At 32.8% G+C, this 17,314-nt stretch overlaps 1 protein-coding gene across 2 annotated transcripts in view; it reads left to right on the top strand.

The window, feature by feature from the left end:
• Positions 1-17,314, top strand: part of LOC107453364 (uncharacterized) — a 63,551-nt gene that overhangs the window by 36,554 nt on the left and 9,683 nt on the right. For both annotated transcript variants that reach the window (XM_087168927.1, XM_043040537.3), the window contains exons 5-6: positions 1,288-1,357; positions 15,224-15,291. In XM_087168927.1, coding sequence (XP_087025053.1) covers positions 1,288-1,357; positions 15,224-15,291 — 138 coding nt within the window. The remainder of the gene's footprint in view (positions 1-1,287; positions 1,358-15,223; positions 15,292-17,314) is intronic.

Raw genomic sequence — 17,314 nt, 5'->3', positions numbered from 1 at the left:
CATTTTTTCGCTAGTTCAGAAAATTGTAATAAGATGGCAGCACCTATTAAAATGGTTTTTAGTTCTTATTTAGCAGCACGGAACTAGCAACTTCTCTAACTTAGAAGTTTAGAATTTTTCCCAAATATTTTAAGTTGTAATAAAATTTATAATTTAACATATGATTATAATTTTAATTAACTCAATTTATAAAGTTTTTGATCTTCATCATTTATAAATAAGTGAAAGACATTCACCGAATCTCATATAATCGTGCAGCATGGCATAATTATAAAAGCTTCGAAAAATATTTAAGAACATTTCAAAAGAAACAAGATCTAATTTTATGGATTCCAATTTATTGTTTCTGTGCTAAAAATGTATTTTGCTTACATTTTATTTCGTTTCATTGCATAAAGTGTACAAAAATAATTTATAATTTTGTACTTATATGCTCCACGTTATTTTTACACTAACTTTCAAAATTATCTGTAATAAAAATGTGAAAAGATTGTTACAAATTATTGCAAATGTTTCGAAAAATGAAAGTTTTAATAAAAAAAAATGGGAAAAAATATTTTATTCAAATTATTTTTTTTAAATAGAAAATCGGTTACATGTTATCATTTTTAAAATTAAAATTTTGTTCGCAATTTATTAAATAATAAAAAAAAATTTAAATTAATTGGCTAAAAAAAATTGTTTTTTAAGTTAGCGAATTTTAGTAATATATTTTAAGATTTTTAAATTTTAGTAAACAATGTCCGGCGAAAAGCGAAAAAGATTGTTTGAAATTTAAGCAAAATTGCAAGATATATTTAGGAAACATATCTCTAATTGTGAAAGGTTTTTGTTCATTGTTTCTTCCCTTCGTTATCACTAACAAAAAACTTGAAATTCGTTTTGTTCTTAGAAAAATTAGTATATTTATTTTATATATGTAAACATAAAATGAAATTTTACTGTTAAAAAGTATCTAGATTGTGTTAAAATAATACCATATCTTTCAACAATATTTAACAAAACATTCACCTCAACTTTCTGAGATATTTTGTATTAGAATTCATCTTCCTTAAAAAATTAGCATTAATTAAATTTGAATCATGCATGTCATATGACAAGCATTCCTCGTTAGATTACTCAATTTTAAATGTATCTATTTGCATGATATTGATAAGTGTACATAGAATTTTTGGATTTAGTTTACAATTTATGTAAATCTACTAACATAAATTAAGTTTTGATTACAATTTCTTCCTTTGTGACATTTTTTTAAAATTATTTATCACCATTTTTTTATTCTTTTAGTCTCTTGTTCGCCAGTGTACAATTGGAATGTTAGCTAACTTGTCATCTAAAGACTTTCAAGATATAGAAGGTAATTTTTTTATAACCCAAAGAGAAATCAAAAAATTAATTATTATTATTACACACACACACACACACACACATATATATATATATATATATATATATATATATATATATATATATATATATATATATATATATATATATATATATATATATATATATATATATATATAGCTCGTCGCTTCAAAAACAGCACATGCAAATACTTTAATGAAATTTATATCAGGTTTTGCAGGTGAAATTTATATCAGGCCAACTTAAATGAGCCTGCAAACATATTTGTTGCTTAAAAAAATTTGAATTCATTATTTCATTGTTACATAAATTACATTGTTAAGTACATTTTAATTGTTAATTGTTACATAAATTTTAAACAGCTAGAAATTTAGAATATCATTTGAGTTAAAAAAAAAAAGCCATTACATAACATTTTTTGTAAATTTGAAATGAAAAGGCATTTTAAAAATTTTTTTTAATTGTTTTGACTTTTGTGTAGTTCTATGTTTTAGCATTAACTAAACATATAGAGTTGAAAAGTTATGAAACATAATTACTAGGAAAATAAAGAAAGCATCAGTTGGATTTCATTGTAAAGAAAAGCGAAACTAAGCCTTAATCCAAATTCTAATTGATCTAAAATAATCCACATCTTTGCAAATAATTAGTTCCATTATTTTTAAACAGTGAAAAAGAAATAGTTGAAGATTTTTGTTTTAGCCCTCCAAAGATAAAACAACTTCAGCAAATTTTCATTCCCTGTAAAAAAAATAATAATAAATAAATAAAAATAAACGCAGAAAATTGCAAATTATTGTGAAACAGTTTCTGTCAATAACAGTGTCTCTTTGTCAATAATATGACAAAAGTTATTTTCGCTTCCTGTAAAACGCAGAAAGATCGGAAAGTAAGTTATTGTCTGCTTGTCCAAAATGTAGACTCCCAAAACTGCAACTGAAATTATTCTTATTTCCTGTTAAAAGACAGAAAAATATGGAATAAAACCTCTTCACTACCGAAGTATAAGGGACTATAGCAAAAAAATAATTTACAGTTTCGGATCTCTATTTTACTGCTCTATAATAATTCACAATAAGATTAACAAAATATATAATATACTACTAGGGGTCTAATAATTATAGGTACAAGTACGTGAGCCTCAGGTTTTAACCAAGTAAAATAATTCATATATTTCAAATGTTAAATTACCTCCAAAGTAGAAACCAAACATGCATATTGTTACATTATAGCTTATTTAAATACAATAAGGATTTAAAAATTATTCATAAAAAAATACATTTAAAAAAATATGACTTTTTATCTAATTACACCGAAGAGCCATTACATTATGACCACCCTCCATCCAGAACAATGGGCTCGCCCTGGTTTTCATGGTTTCTCGCCCAGGAACAATGTTTGCGTGGGGCACATCAGGACTCATAATCCTCATAGAACAATCCCTGACGTCTGTAAGCTACTTGAACATAGTTGCAGACCAGGCTCACCCATTCATGGCAACAGTTTTTCCTGCGGGGGATGGTGTTTACCAACAGGATAATGCACCATGTCATAAGGGTCGAATCATCATGGATTGGGGCGAGGAACATTCCAGTGACTTTCAAGTCATGCTTTGGCTCCCAAATTCACCTGACCTTAATCCAATCGAGCATTTGTGGTTCTACTTGGAAAACCAAATTCGTGCTGCCACGCTATCCCCTAGCAATGTGAGGGAATTGCAGGACCAGCTGGTGAGCGCTTGGTACCAGATACCTCAGACTACCTATCAGCGCCTTGTGGAATCAATGCCACGGCGGGTGCTAGCAGTTTTGAGGGCTAAAGGTGATCCTACTTGTAATGAGCAGTGTGGTCATAATGTAATGGCTCTTCGGTGTATAATTCAATGCTGGCATTAAATCTCAGTTTTAAAGCGATTTTAATTAAGCAAATCATACAAAATAAACAATTATTGAAAATAATCTAACAGTAACTATAAAAAATATTTAATTCTTTAGGGTAATATTTCAAAATTATGCGGAAAAAAACACAAAAAGTTAAAGCTATTAAAGGCATGTATATGTCTTAAAGTAAAACAGTTAATTAAAATACGCATAAAAATATTACTAAATCGATATAAATGTAAGCAGTCAAATGTTTCAAGGGCGAGCATAAGTATGACTTGTCGTAAATGTTGTTTTTGGAATTATTATGTTTTTATGTAGAGTTTAGATTCGAATACGATTGAATAAAGATATATTTAAAATATACGTTAAATATCTCTTACAATTCAGAAGTGGGATTAAAAGAACGGTAATTTGTAGTTTATGTTTCTTTTCTTTCTAAATTTACGATGTCCTATTTATGTAAAGTTCGTAAGTCAGAGTTACAGGTTATTGCAATGGAACTTGGCGAAGAAGTACACGATGCTTTTAAGGTTGTAGATCTAAAAAACTTGATTTTAAATAGTAAAAACTATGATGAGGATTTGGTACAAGGACTGATATTCAATTTAAATGCGGATAGAGAAGCCGCCGCTGCTGAGAAAGCTGCTGAGAGAGAAGCCGCCGCTGCTGAGAAAGAAGCTATGCGAAATCATGAATTAGAAATGAGAAAATTGGAACTAGGGAACGTTGGCACTGGCACTTATTTGCCTATTGATTCTCCAAAACCGAAAATAGACTGGCAATCTCAGTTAAGATACTTTGATTCGAAAAATGACGACATAAGTTTATTTTTAGTGCATTTCGAAAGAGTAATGAAACGAGTTAAAATGGAGCTAAATTTATGGGTGGCTTGTTTGACTAGTGCTTTACCAAGAGATATAGTTGAAATAATTATGCGAGAATCAGAAGAATTAGCGGAAAACTATTCTCATGTAAAGGAATTGTTACTAAAACGATATAAATTAAGTCCTGAAAAATTTAGGCAGTTGTTTTATTCGCATAAAATTAAAATTAATAGCACTTGGCGAGAATATTACTATGAACTTGAAACATTTTTTGACGGATGGATAAAAGGTTTAAATATAAAAACAGTGGAAGATTTAAAAAATTTAATTATATCAGACAGAATTAAGCAAAGTGCACCAGCAGCAGTTCAAGAATATTATGTCCGTGAGTGGTCCTTGTTGAAGTCACCAATGTTATTAGTGAATAAAATTGACGATTATATTGAACTGAAAGAGTTGTACAAAAATAACTCTCAGGTACCCTCTCTATGTGATCAATATGGAGTAAAAGGAAATGATCAAGTTATTAGAATCAAAGGGTTAGAATCCATAATATGTTATAATTGTTCTGAAAAAGGACATTATTCTCGTGACTGCTCTAAGCCAAAGCGTCCAAAATTTTGTACATTTTGTCGCACAGAAGGACACGGTACGAAAGATTGTCCAAAAAAAATTAGCAAACCGTCAGTAAATGTTTCAACGTTATCACCTCTTGAAAATCTTACTACTAGTAACACTGTTCTTGTACATGGGATAGCTACAAGTGCTTTAATAGATACAGCTGCCGACATATCAATGATTAAATACACATTCTCTAAAGAGATAGGAGTCTATAATACGCATAATGGTGACGTTATGATCATACGAGGAGTTGGTGGCTTGAGAAAATCATTAGGCGCTTGTGCAGTAAATTTAACCATTGACAGACTGGTACTAAATGATGTAAAACTACATATTGTTGCAGACGAAACGTTTCCTGGACCTAACATACTCATTGGAAAAGATATCCTAGATATACCAGATCTAATGATGGTTAGAAAGGAAGGAAAATCAATGCTGTTTAGTGTAAATGAATTTCCATGCTTTAAGAATTTTGAAATTGAAGACTTCAAAGACGCTGTTCTCAAAATATCAGAACCAGTAAAAATTCTGCCAAACACAGTACAAATGGTAGAAGTAATCAGCAATAGTAACCAAACCGGTAGTGAAGAAATTTTTATAAGTAAACATGAAAGTGATTATGCCTACTTGATAAAAGACGGTAAAGCTAAATTACCAATCGCGAATTTCAGTGAGAGCAAACTTCATCTTAAGAAAGATCGCATTCTTCTAAGAGGCAAATGGCTGACAGACTTTACTCCTGATAATACAGACATCTGTGAAGAGAGTAAATTGGTTTTAGTTAACAAAAATATTAAAAGAGAACCTATTCGATGTGACGATATTAAAGTTGGTCCAACTGTAACAACAGATCAGAAGCAGCATATAAGTAATTTGTTAAATGAGTTTAGAATGTGTATAGCTCTGAAGCCTGATGAGCTAGGTTGCGTTAATAATACAGTTATGCACATTGCTGAAAAACCTGGAAGTTCACCAGTTTCTCGGTCGTCATACCGTACTTCACATCATGAAAGAGAGATTATGCGTGGCATAGTTAGCGATATGAAGGAACAAGGTATTGTTCGAGATAGTTCATCTGAATATAGTAGTCCTGTATTGCTTGTAAAGAAGAAAACTGGAGAATATCGAATGGTTATCGATTATAGGAAACTTAATTCTCAAACCGTGAAAGACAAGTTCCCTTTACCGTGTACAGATGATCTTTTAGATCAACTATCAGGATTCAACTTATTCTGCATACTTGATGCTTGTCAAGGTTTCAATCAAATACCTATGGATAATGAATCATCTCGAAAAGCCGCATTTACTACACCTGATGGTCACTTTGAACCCACACGTTTATTTTTTGGATTGTCTAATGGTCCAGCTATTTTCCAACGATGCATGTCAAAGGCACTCGGTGACCTACTGTGGAAAGGCGTTACATGCTTTATTGACGACATTTTTTTCGGATCTGTGGATTTTAAGGATATGATTTTAAAACTTAGAGCAGTACTTCAAAAATTAAGTGATGCTGGAATAACGTTGAAGCTGTCCAAATGTGAATTTGCTATGTCTGAAGTTGAATATTTGGGATTTATTGTCAGTTCAGAAGGAATTAAACCGGGTCCAAGAAAAGTTGCTGCAATTGCAAAATTCCCTGCTCCGCGATCAAAACATGAACTTCGACGATTCTTAGGCTTAATTAGTTTTTTTCGCCGTTTTATAGAAAGATACGCTGCCATCGCATCCCCACTTACACGTTTGCTTAAAAATGGTCAAGCATTTGCATGGAATCCCGAGCATCAGATGGTGTTTGAGAAATTGCGGACCATGTTAACGTCTGAGCCAATTTTGAAATTATTTGACCCTCGTGATGAAACTGAGCTTCATACAGACGCAAATTCTTCAGGATTAGGAGGAATGTTACTTCAACGGGATTCAAATAATGCACTACGTTTAGTTTATTGTGTAAGCAGGCGCACTTCTCCCGATGAAGAGAACTACCACTCAAGCAAATTAGAACTGTTAGCTGTAGTGTGGGCATGTAGTCGTCTTCGACCATTCCTTCTTGGCATTACGTTTACTCTTGTAACAGACTGCAGTGCGATTATTTATTTAAAGAGTCAACGTAATATGAAGCCACAAATGGCTCGATGGACTGAGCAGCTAAGTGAGTTTAATTATGAAGTCAAGCACAAATCTGGTTCTCAAATGGCTCATATTGATGCCCTTAGTCGACCTCCAATAATGAATGAAGAAGTGGAGCAATTGTCTGACATCGATAAAATAAACAAGATGAAAACAAAAATGGAATCAGTCGTATTGTATATTAGTACAGAAGAAGATAAAGTAGCTTTGATTCAAGCGCAAGATGAGGAACTTCAAAATATCATCAAGTGTTTGAAAAATTGTAAGCGTCGGACAAAAACCAAGAACTTTGAAAACAAATACCAACTCATAAATGATATACTTTATCGCCTAGAAATAATTAATGGGAAGTATATGAAATTATTCGTAATGCCGAAATCGATGAGAAAATATCTTGCTGTTCGATTTCATGAACTCTCTGGCCATTTTGGGGTTGATAAAGTAGTCTTACTTATCAAGCAACAATTCTATTTTCCTCGAATGAGAGAGTATATAAAGCAGCATATACAGCAATGTGTTAGTTGTGCCTTTACGAAAGTACCAGCAGGAAAAGTTCAGGGTAAATTAAATCCAATACCACCAGGCAAACGACCATTTGATATAATTCATTTAGATTTTATAGGACCTTTCAATATTACTGTAAATCGTAACACAGAACTGTTGGTTTTCGTAGACAATTTAACGAAATTTGTTTTCCTTCGGCCCTGTTCTAGTTGTTCAACAAGATGCGTATTAAGGTGTCTTGAAAATTTTATTAATGATTTTGGAAGCCCCAACAGGATAATAACGGATCGTGGAACTTGTTTTACGTCTTCTAATTTTAAGGAATACTGTATGGCGCATGGAATAAAACATACTTTAAACTGTAGTCAAAGACCAGCAGCAAATGGGCAAGTAGAGCGAATAAACCGCATTTTAATACCTATGATTTCGTCAAGCTCACAATCCGACACTCACAGAGATTGGGACAAATTGCTTCCAGAAATTCAACGTTGCATTAACTGGACTCCAAGCAAATCGACAGGAAAAGCTCCTTTTGAATTATTGTATGGATTTAAACCTAATAAATTTGATAATTTTCCCAAGGAGTTGCTTCCGACTTCTGATGAGTATACGTCTCCCGAGTTGCTGCGCCAAGAAGCACGAGATAATATTTTGAAATCACAAGAAAAAATGAAATTATCTTTCGATAAAAGACATTGCGACGCACATAAATATTCGGTCGGAGATGTAGTCGTTGTAAAGAGACTTCCGGAGAGACTGGATTGCGTACAAAAACTCAATCTCGCTATAGAGGCCCTCTTGTAGTAATGAAGGTCTTGCCGTCCGACGTATATCAAGTCACAGATTTTAGAAAATCTGGACAAGGCCGCACAAGACGAGCTTACACTACAACTGCTCATGCATCTCAAATGAAATTATTTCATATTGTAAATGATGATGACGTATCACAAAATGATGACTCATTGTTTTACGAAGATGACGATGATAATGAACCATCGATAATCACCGACTCGCTAAATCTGTCTCAGATTTCCGAAGACACATCTAGAGATGAGTTACATGTTCAACAGAAAAGACCAAAAAAATTGCCTTCCTATTTAAAGGACTTTACTTTAGTTGACTCTTTTGATTTTTGTTGTTTTCATGGATGGGGTCATCCATTTATAGGATGGCCGAATGTAAGCAGTCAAATGTTTCAAGGGCGAGCATAAGTATGACTTGTCGTAAATGTTGTTTTTGGAATTATTATGTTTTTATGTAGAGTTTAGATTCGAATACGATTGAATAAAGATATATTTAAAATATACGTTAAATATCTCTTACATAAAATTAAGTACTCATATATTACTATGAAATATCATCTACTGCGCTGATTTCGTCAAACGTGGATCTATATGTTCTTGACTGTACTATTTTTAAATGTTAAGTAAATATAAATTTGAAAGTTTCATACAGATCACAAAACTATTAAGTCAAAAGAAAAAATATTTACAAGATAGCTAAATTATATGATATTTAAAATTACTTACGCTTTCGTGCACGTGAATTTAGCGTGATTTTTTAAATATCACTTCAGTTTGAGTGGAGTTCTACCAAAATAACTTGCATGTTCTGCATCTTTTGAATTCCCTTGGAAACTTAAACGTCCACGAGTGTTTCAGTGAGAGTAAAACTATACATTTTCTTGAAGCGTGTTTTTAGAATCTAAGAGCTGATAGCCCACGTATGTTGACCGAGGTTATATGGAGGATAAGTTACTGTTGCAACAAATTCTGTGTATTAAGACTGTAACAAAAGTTATTTTCTCTGATTAACCCCTTTAACAGTGACACATATTTCAGAAAAATGGACCAAAAATGGAAAAAATTTCTGACTGTTTAATTTTGTTCCTTATGATATTATATAATTTAGAAAAAGGTTTTTATTACAAAAATAAAATTTTAAATGCACTAACTACTGTATTTATAATTTTATACGCATAAAAAATATAATTTTAAAAATTTAATTACATAATTTTAACATGCACATGAAAAGTAATGGATTACCCGCACATCTTATTCAGTTAGAGCAAATTAAACAAAACTTGGAAGCTAAATATAATATAACTAGTATAATATAATATAAAAACACAACAATATGATTTTCAATACACAAATTTTACAAATTTTTCCTCTCCCTCGACTGAAGTCGTATTCGGTGAAAAACTAGACAACTAATGCCATCTATTAGGAAAATAGTGAATTAAGTATCCTAAAGTAGAAACGAATGCAGCTCGGGCATCTCAAAATAGAAACGTCAATTTTTACCTTACTTGATCTTGCCTAATTTCGATGCGAGGAATTCAAATCTTAAGTTTGCTAATAAAGCTACAGGTTTTTTTATCGACATCTTTAGTATATTTTTGGTCGAAATGGGCAAGTTTAAAAAGGTTATATAACTAACAGGAGACGCGAAAATGTTGCGAAAAACTTCTAGACGAGTTCTTCATCGGGATCAAAACTGCATAGATACGGGTCGCATTCATTTAATCGACAATCACTTCATCGACAGGCCATTTCATCGACACCACTTCATCGACAGGCCGTTTCATCGACTAGGTCATTTCGTCGACAGGCCGTTTCCTCGACAGGGTTGTTTCGTCGACAGGCCATTTCGTCGACAGGGTCATTTCGTCGACAGGGTCATTTCGTCGACAAGTCATTTCGTCGACAGGGTCATTTTGTCGACAGGGTCATTTCATCGACAGGGTCATTTCGTCGACAGGCCATTTCGTCGACAGGGTCATTTCGTCGACAGGGTCAATTCATCGTCAGGGTCACTTCGTCGACAGGGTCATTTCGTCTACAGGGTCATTTCGTCGACAAGTCAATTCATCGACAAGGTCATGTCATCGACAGGGTGATTTCGTCGACAAGTGATTTCGTCGATAGGATCATTTCAACGACAGGGTCATATCGTCGACAGGGTCATTTCGTCAACAGGGTCATTTCGTCGACAAGTCATTTCATCGACAAGGTCATTTCATCGACAGGGTCATTTCGTCGACAAGTGATTTCGTCGACAGGGTCATTTCGTCGACAAGTGATTTCGTCGACAGGGTCATTTCTGCGGCAATTGATTTCGTCGACAGGGTCTTTTCATTGACAGGATCATTTCCTCGACAGGGTCATTTCGTCGACAGGGTCATTTCGTCGACAAGTCATTTCTTCAACAGGGTCATTTCTTCGACAAGTTACTTCGTCGACAGGGTCATTTCGTTGATAGTGTCATGCGTAATTCTGAAACTATTTCAGAGATTTAATCTAAATATTTCTATTATTAATAAGAAAAATGCACTTATTTAATCTTATACTAAAGTAAAATTCTTTATGGCTGTTTATTGTTCCAATTGCACTAAAAGAAGTTCGCTTTTTAAATTAATTAATAGGTAGTTGAGAAGCGTTTAAGCGGTTGATGTATCGAAATCTACATTTCTACATCTAAATCGTAATAGCTCGACACTTATTTTCTGGATAGGTAAGGATTGTCTTCAGAACATTACCAAGCATGATATCCGGACCGTGGTCACCAGTTAATATAGTGTGACGTTAACAATCAAATTATTTTTAATATCAAATCAAAATAATAAAATATATTTTTAGAATTAAAAGTAATAAAAATATATTACAATGAAAATTTAGACACTATTTCAAGCAGGGGAAAGCTAATTTTATTGCTGTAAAAATTTTCAACATTTTTACATAAATTTTAACAAAAACATAGACTTCAGTCGAATTCTCACAGAAATGAAAATAATCATAGACCTAATTATTATATTTGCATAAGTAGAAAAAAAATCGTCCCGCAGTTGACTGATCGTTAAGACACGGTTCCCAGTAGATCACCGAAGTCAAGCATCACTGACTGCGGTCAGTGTGCGGGGGGGGGTGACCACTTGGATCAGTCTGCGTAGGGACCGAGGGTGTGCGATATCGGTCCTCGTTAAACTGTTCTACCGTAAAGGGCTCGACTTCGCGTGCAGGTCGTCGGGCTATTGAAGCGGGGGTGCCATTCCCTCTGCAGAGGATTAAAATCGTGATGGCATGTCTTCGGATCATCCTGAGGGATGTTTCCCAGACCGTCGCCAATAGCCCATTGTGCAGCTCTAGTGCGACGTAAATGAACAACAACAACAGAAAAAAAATTCTAGGTTTTTTATGATGGAAAAGTAATTTCTTAATGTTCACTTTAATTGCAATTTTAAACTTTTTGTTCAGCATCGTTAACATTAGGACAGGAATATGCTTATACGAACAATCGAACTGAGTCTTAGTTTCGTTACTACTATTAAAGATTTCGAAGAACAATAGGAACACAAACTTGATGTTTAGGTATTTACCGAGGCGGTTGTAGATTCCCACAATATTTAAAGTGCTACTCACCTTACCAAAAATGTTTAGAAGCACGGGCGTAATGTTGCAAGTGTGTTAGTGTTTGCTCTTCACAAAATGTGTTTTTTCTATGAATAGTGGATTTAGTAATAGTATTAATTATTCAATTCTAATCTAATATTATCAAATTATACTATTTTTGAATTATACTATTATTATAATTAAATAATAATAGTATAATTTAATAGGAATAATAATAGTATAATTTAATAGGAATAATAGTAGTAGTAAATAAATGATGAATTAATTCATTTTTTATTTGCAGGATTTAAATTAGACACATTTTGTTTAAAAAAAAATTAACAAAAAGTCAAGCCTGGAATTTAAACGTAAGAATAAGTAACTCTTACTTTACGGAAAAGAAAAAAACATCTTGCAATTAAAATTTGACCAATTTTTTAATAGTATAAATTTTTAACTGATTTTCTGCACAGGATGAAAACACAATTTTCAAACGCTTACTGACAACTATTAGCACGACTTATCGCCAATCAAAATTTTGATTATTTTCTGCCTGAACAAGCCAGGAGGCTCAAAACTAAAATGCAGAAAAAATGAAAATAAAAAATGCATATATATTTAAAATATCAAATTTGTTCAGTAGACTACAAATGAGAAAAAATAATTATGAAAATTTTCACACATTGCAAAAACCACAAGGGCAAAATTTCACAAAATATTCTATCAACATTCAAAATTCCACTTTTTTTGTTTTGGTACCAAAAATTCACATTTCTTTTTCAGAACACATATCAAACATGATATTTAAAAACATTTCCATTTCCGATTACACTTTCTAAAGGACTTATTGCTCGCCTTTAAAATATATACTCTCAATATATTTTAAAATATATACTTCTTTAAAATATATACTCAATTGCTTTTGCGATGATAATCTACAATAATGTACATTAAAAATTAATCTTAGAAACAAATGTGTTAATTATGACTAGAAAAAAATTGTGTACAACTTAAATGTGTAAAATACAAGTAATGTTTCGTTTTTGCAACGTAATGTGAATAGAGGAGTTGGCAATTTTCAAATAAAAAGCTTTTTTCCGGCAACTTCAACATACTATTAAGATTTTGCATCAGGATAGGATTAAAAAATTTCATCAGAAATATACTAAATTACAAAGAAGTGCAAGGGGCATAACGTCTTATGTAAAAAATCATAAGACTAGTTTCAAAATTACGCATGACATTGCCTACAAAATAATCTTTTCTTAATATTGTCGACGAAATGACCCCTGTTGAAAAAATGACCCTGTCTTCAAAATGACCCTGTAGACGAAATGGCCCTGTCGACAAAACTACCCTGTCGACGAAATGACCCTATCGACGAAATGACCCTGTCGACGAAATAACCCTGTCGAGGAAACAATCATGTCGACGAAACGATCATATCGACGAAATAACTTGTCGACGAAATGACTTGTCGACGAAATGACCCTGTCGAGGAAACAATCATGTCGACGAAACGATCATATCGACGAAATAACTTGTCGACGAAATGACTTCTCGACGAAATGACCCTGTCGACGAAATGATTTGTCGATGAAATGACCCTGTCGAGGAAACAATCATGTCGACGAAACGATCATATCGACGAAATAACTTGTCGACGAAATGACTTGTCGACGAAATGACCCTGTCGACGAAATGACCCTGTCGACGAAATGACTTGTCGACGAAATGACTTGTCGACGAAACGATCATATCGACGAAATGACCCTGTCGACGAAATGACCCTGTCGACGAAATGACTTGTCGACGAAATGACCCTGTCGACGAAATGGCCTGTCGACGAAATGGCCTGTCGACGAAATGACCCTGTCGACGAAATGACCCTGTCGACGAAATGACTTGTCGACGAAATGACCCTGTCGACGAAATGACCCTGTCGACGAAATGACTTGTCGACGAAATGACCCTGTCGACGAAATGACCCTGTCGACGAAATGACTTGTCGACGAAATGACCCTGTCGACGAAACAACCCTGTCGACGAAACAACCCTGTCGAGGAAATGGCCTGTCGACGAAATGACCTAGTCGATGAAATGGCCTGTCGATGAAGTGGTGTCGATGAAATGGCCTGTCGATGAAGTGATTGTCGATGAAATGAACCAGACCCATAGATACACATGCCTGGAAATGTCGTCCTACGCCGCTAAGGATACTCCTCTAATAAGAACTATTGAGAATCACACGAAGAAATAGTTCATAATAGGAACGTGCCCCTAGCGGCGTATGATGCTGTAACCAGGCAGAAGTTCCTATGAAGTTTTAATCCTGATGATGAACCTTAACTCCCCTAGAATTTAATTGCAACGTTCACGCGACTCCGTGTTATATATAACGTTTTTAAGCTTGTACATTTCGATAAAAAAAAATAGATAGGAAGTTTAATGTAAAAAGAAAACTGTAGCTCGTAAGGAGAAACCGATTTCATTTTTGAACTAAGCGATACGAAAGTTATTTCTGAAAGTTGTTGAACTCTTTAAAAAAAATCTCATGCAACAGGAAACAGAAATAAAAGAAATTCTTTCCCTGTGTGACATTAAAAAATTCTCTGATATTAAGTATTGGAATAAACTTACCTAAAGCATATCAGCAATTATATGTTTGAATCATCATTGCTTATCGTCAATGAAAATAATAACTTTGAAATAGAGTAAAACCAAATATATCCAAATGAAATCAGAAAATAGAAATTTAAATATATTTTAAAAAGAACTGATGTCAATGATACATGAAAATCTAAAGAAGTTTCAATTTTTGAGGATTATGTGCGTTAATTTTTGAGGTAATTTTTTAAAAATAGCTGCAATAATCTAAACCAGCATTCGAAAATTTTAGAGATTTTAAATTATACTTGAACTGAATTAATGTCTTGAAATATGATTAAAATATTCATGATATTCAATAAAATTATTTGATTTTAATTATCTAATTATTATTTGATTATTTTATGCTTTTATTATTGTTTAATGTTTATTGTCACTATCTTAGTGAGATATCTTCAACGTTATTAACGTGGATATCTATGCTTACGACTGATCGCTAAGTGCTTCTTTATAAGTAAAGTGGTTTTAAGCATTTTAAAATGATTTAAATCTTTAAGTGATTAAAAGATGTCTTTAAATTAAGTAACCCATCATTTGAATAGAATGTCTTATCCTTTTTCATAAAAGAAATATATTTTTAATTAATTTAGTGTGTTAAATGATGTCCCTAAATTAAGTAGACCATACTTTAAACAGAACGTCTTATCTTTTTATATAAAGGAATTATATTTGATAAGAACAATCATGACATCAAATTTAAACAATAACAATTATTCAATCATATCAATAAGAATATCAATAGGTTATCAATAAGAACAATCATGATAAGAACAATCATGACAATAAAAACTATTTATGCATCATTAAATCAAATAAATCATTTAAATCATTTCAGATGATTTGGATCAGTCCATCTGCTCCTTTCTCACTTGTGATAAATACTGGGATGATTTTGATACGCAAGTAAGTTGGGACTATCTATAAATACTTAATTTACTAATTAAAATAATTACTATATTAATTATTACTATTATAAGCTTATTTTAGCACATTATTATTATAATTACAAGCTTATTTTGATACCATAATTTTTATTATATATATATTTTCTGCAAAACCCTATTATTTTTATTGAAATTGCATTGTAATTTAAAATTGCATTAGAACCCATATCCGGAAATGTCATACGCCGCTAGGGGCACTACGCTATTATAAACTTTTTCTTCATGAGCTTCTGAACAGATCATTCTAGCGAAACGCCCCCTAGTCGCATATGAGGACATTTTCCTGGATGAGCTATGTAATTTTGACCTGATGGTGGACCATAAACCCTTAACGATCGGTTAATTTTCAAGAAAACGATCATAAAAGTGTTTATTTTGCCAAATACACGTATTTGATTAGTGCTAGTATCTAGTTTAAAATAAACTAACTATTAACAATTACCTTAAAAATATCCTGGTACTGCTATATGGTGTGAAAAATGAGAAATAAAATTTTTTCCGGGCGAAAGAAATTAATTAGTTTTATTCTTATTGGCGCATTACTACTGAACACTCCAGCCCGTCAATATCACGGGAGCGAGAAATAGTGAGCTAAAACTCACCCCGTCATTTTTACGGGAGCGAGAAGAAAGGGGTTAACTCACTTAGAAGTTTGTCGGAACAGTTACGAGACCCCGTATTATATATAACGTTTTTAAACTTGCACATTTCGACAAAAAGACTTCAAAATGCCATATTAAAATAAAACTTTAGGAGTAAAACTAATTTGAAATTCCTACCCTCGAATCAAACAAGATCAAGTATTTGTATAAATGAATTAAAAATTATGTTCCCAGTAGTGTTATCTACCACTAAAAAAATACAATTTCCAATTCACTGGTATATAAGACATGTTAACTCGATTCTATGTTGGGGTACCTTTTCATAGATGAAGGTTGACATGGTCGATAACAACTATCCCCACATTGGTGACCTTTTAACGTGATGTGAACACGCCTACCTAGACAGAAACTCTCACTTCGATTTGAACACGCCTACTTCGATGGATTGTTTACATCGAACAGTTGACTTGCTACTTGGGACTGCGACCTTATCCACCTCCTCGCGTTGTTGCTACTTAGTCTCGATTACGCACAATGTCGGCCAGCATACACTCGACTGCCTATGGCAACACAGGAGCAACCACGACTGAGAACTTAATACAGCTCTCACGATCAGCAAAAGTACGGTGATCTCAATACAGCTCTCCCGGCCTCTCACAAAACAACGATGAATCAACTAATGGTATCCTTCATCTAATTCTATCACAGCTATAACCTTTATTATACGGGGGAGAACTTACAAAAATACAATTCCAATTCACTAGTATATAAGACATGTTAACTCGATTCTATGCTGGGGAACTTTTTCATAGATGAAGGTTGATATGGTTGATTACAACTATCCCCACGTTCCCCATTGTTATTAACTATAAACTAGCACAACCAAAAATATCTCTTACTTACAGATTTTTGATACGCTTCATCGGGAGAGAAAAATAATCAAAAGGAAAGACTATCTTTAACTGAAATTAATAATTTAAAAAAATAAATAGAAATTACAAAAAAAAAAACACTTAAGAAAAGATACTTTTCAATCGAGAAAGGTTGATTTGGCTTCTTAGAAGAAACCCTCACTTGTAAATTTTCTCAGTTGCTTATTCAGAACAGTAAAGTATACATAACAGGAAAATTGAAGCAAATAAAAAAGTGAAATGAACCATACTGATAATCAACCAAATTACTTAATTTGGTATAAAAATGCCCGATGTTTCCTAAAAAAGAAATCTAATCCATATTTTGATTTTTCACATACTTATAATTATGATTGCAATTATTATTTACAGTATTACTCCTTGCTGATTGGGATTGTCATTTTCGAGAATATAATCTAATCATTTGCGAGCATATATGTTATAAGCTGTATATTATAATTAAGATTGA

The sequence above is a fragment of the Parasteatoda tepidariorum genome, chromosome 1 (genome assembly GCF_982258835.1).
Source record: "Parasteatoda tepidariorum strain Cologne lab strain chromosome 1, Ptep-v5.0, whole genome shotgun sequence".
NCBI lineage: Eukaryota > Metazoa > Arthropoda > Arachnida > Araneae > Theridiidae > Parasteatoda > Parasteatoda tepidariorum.
The sequence above is the reverse complement of the archived record's forward strand: the minus strand, read 5'-3'. Positions and strand labels throughout refer to the sequence as shown.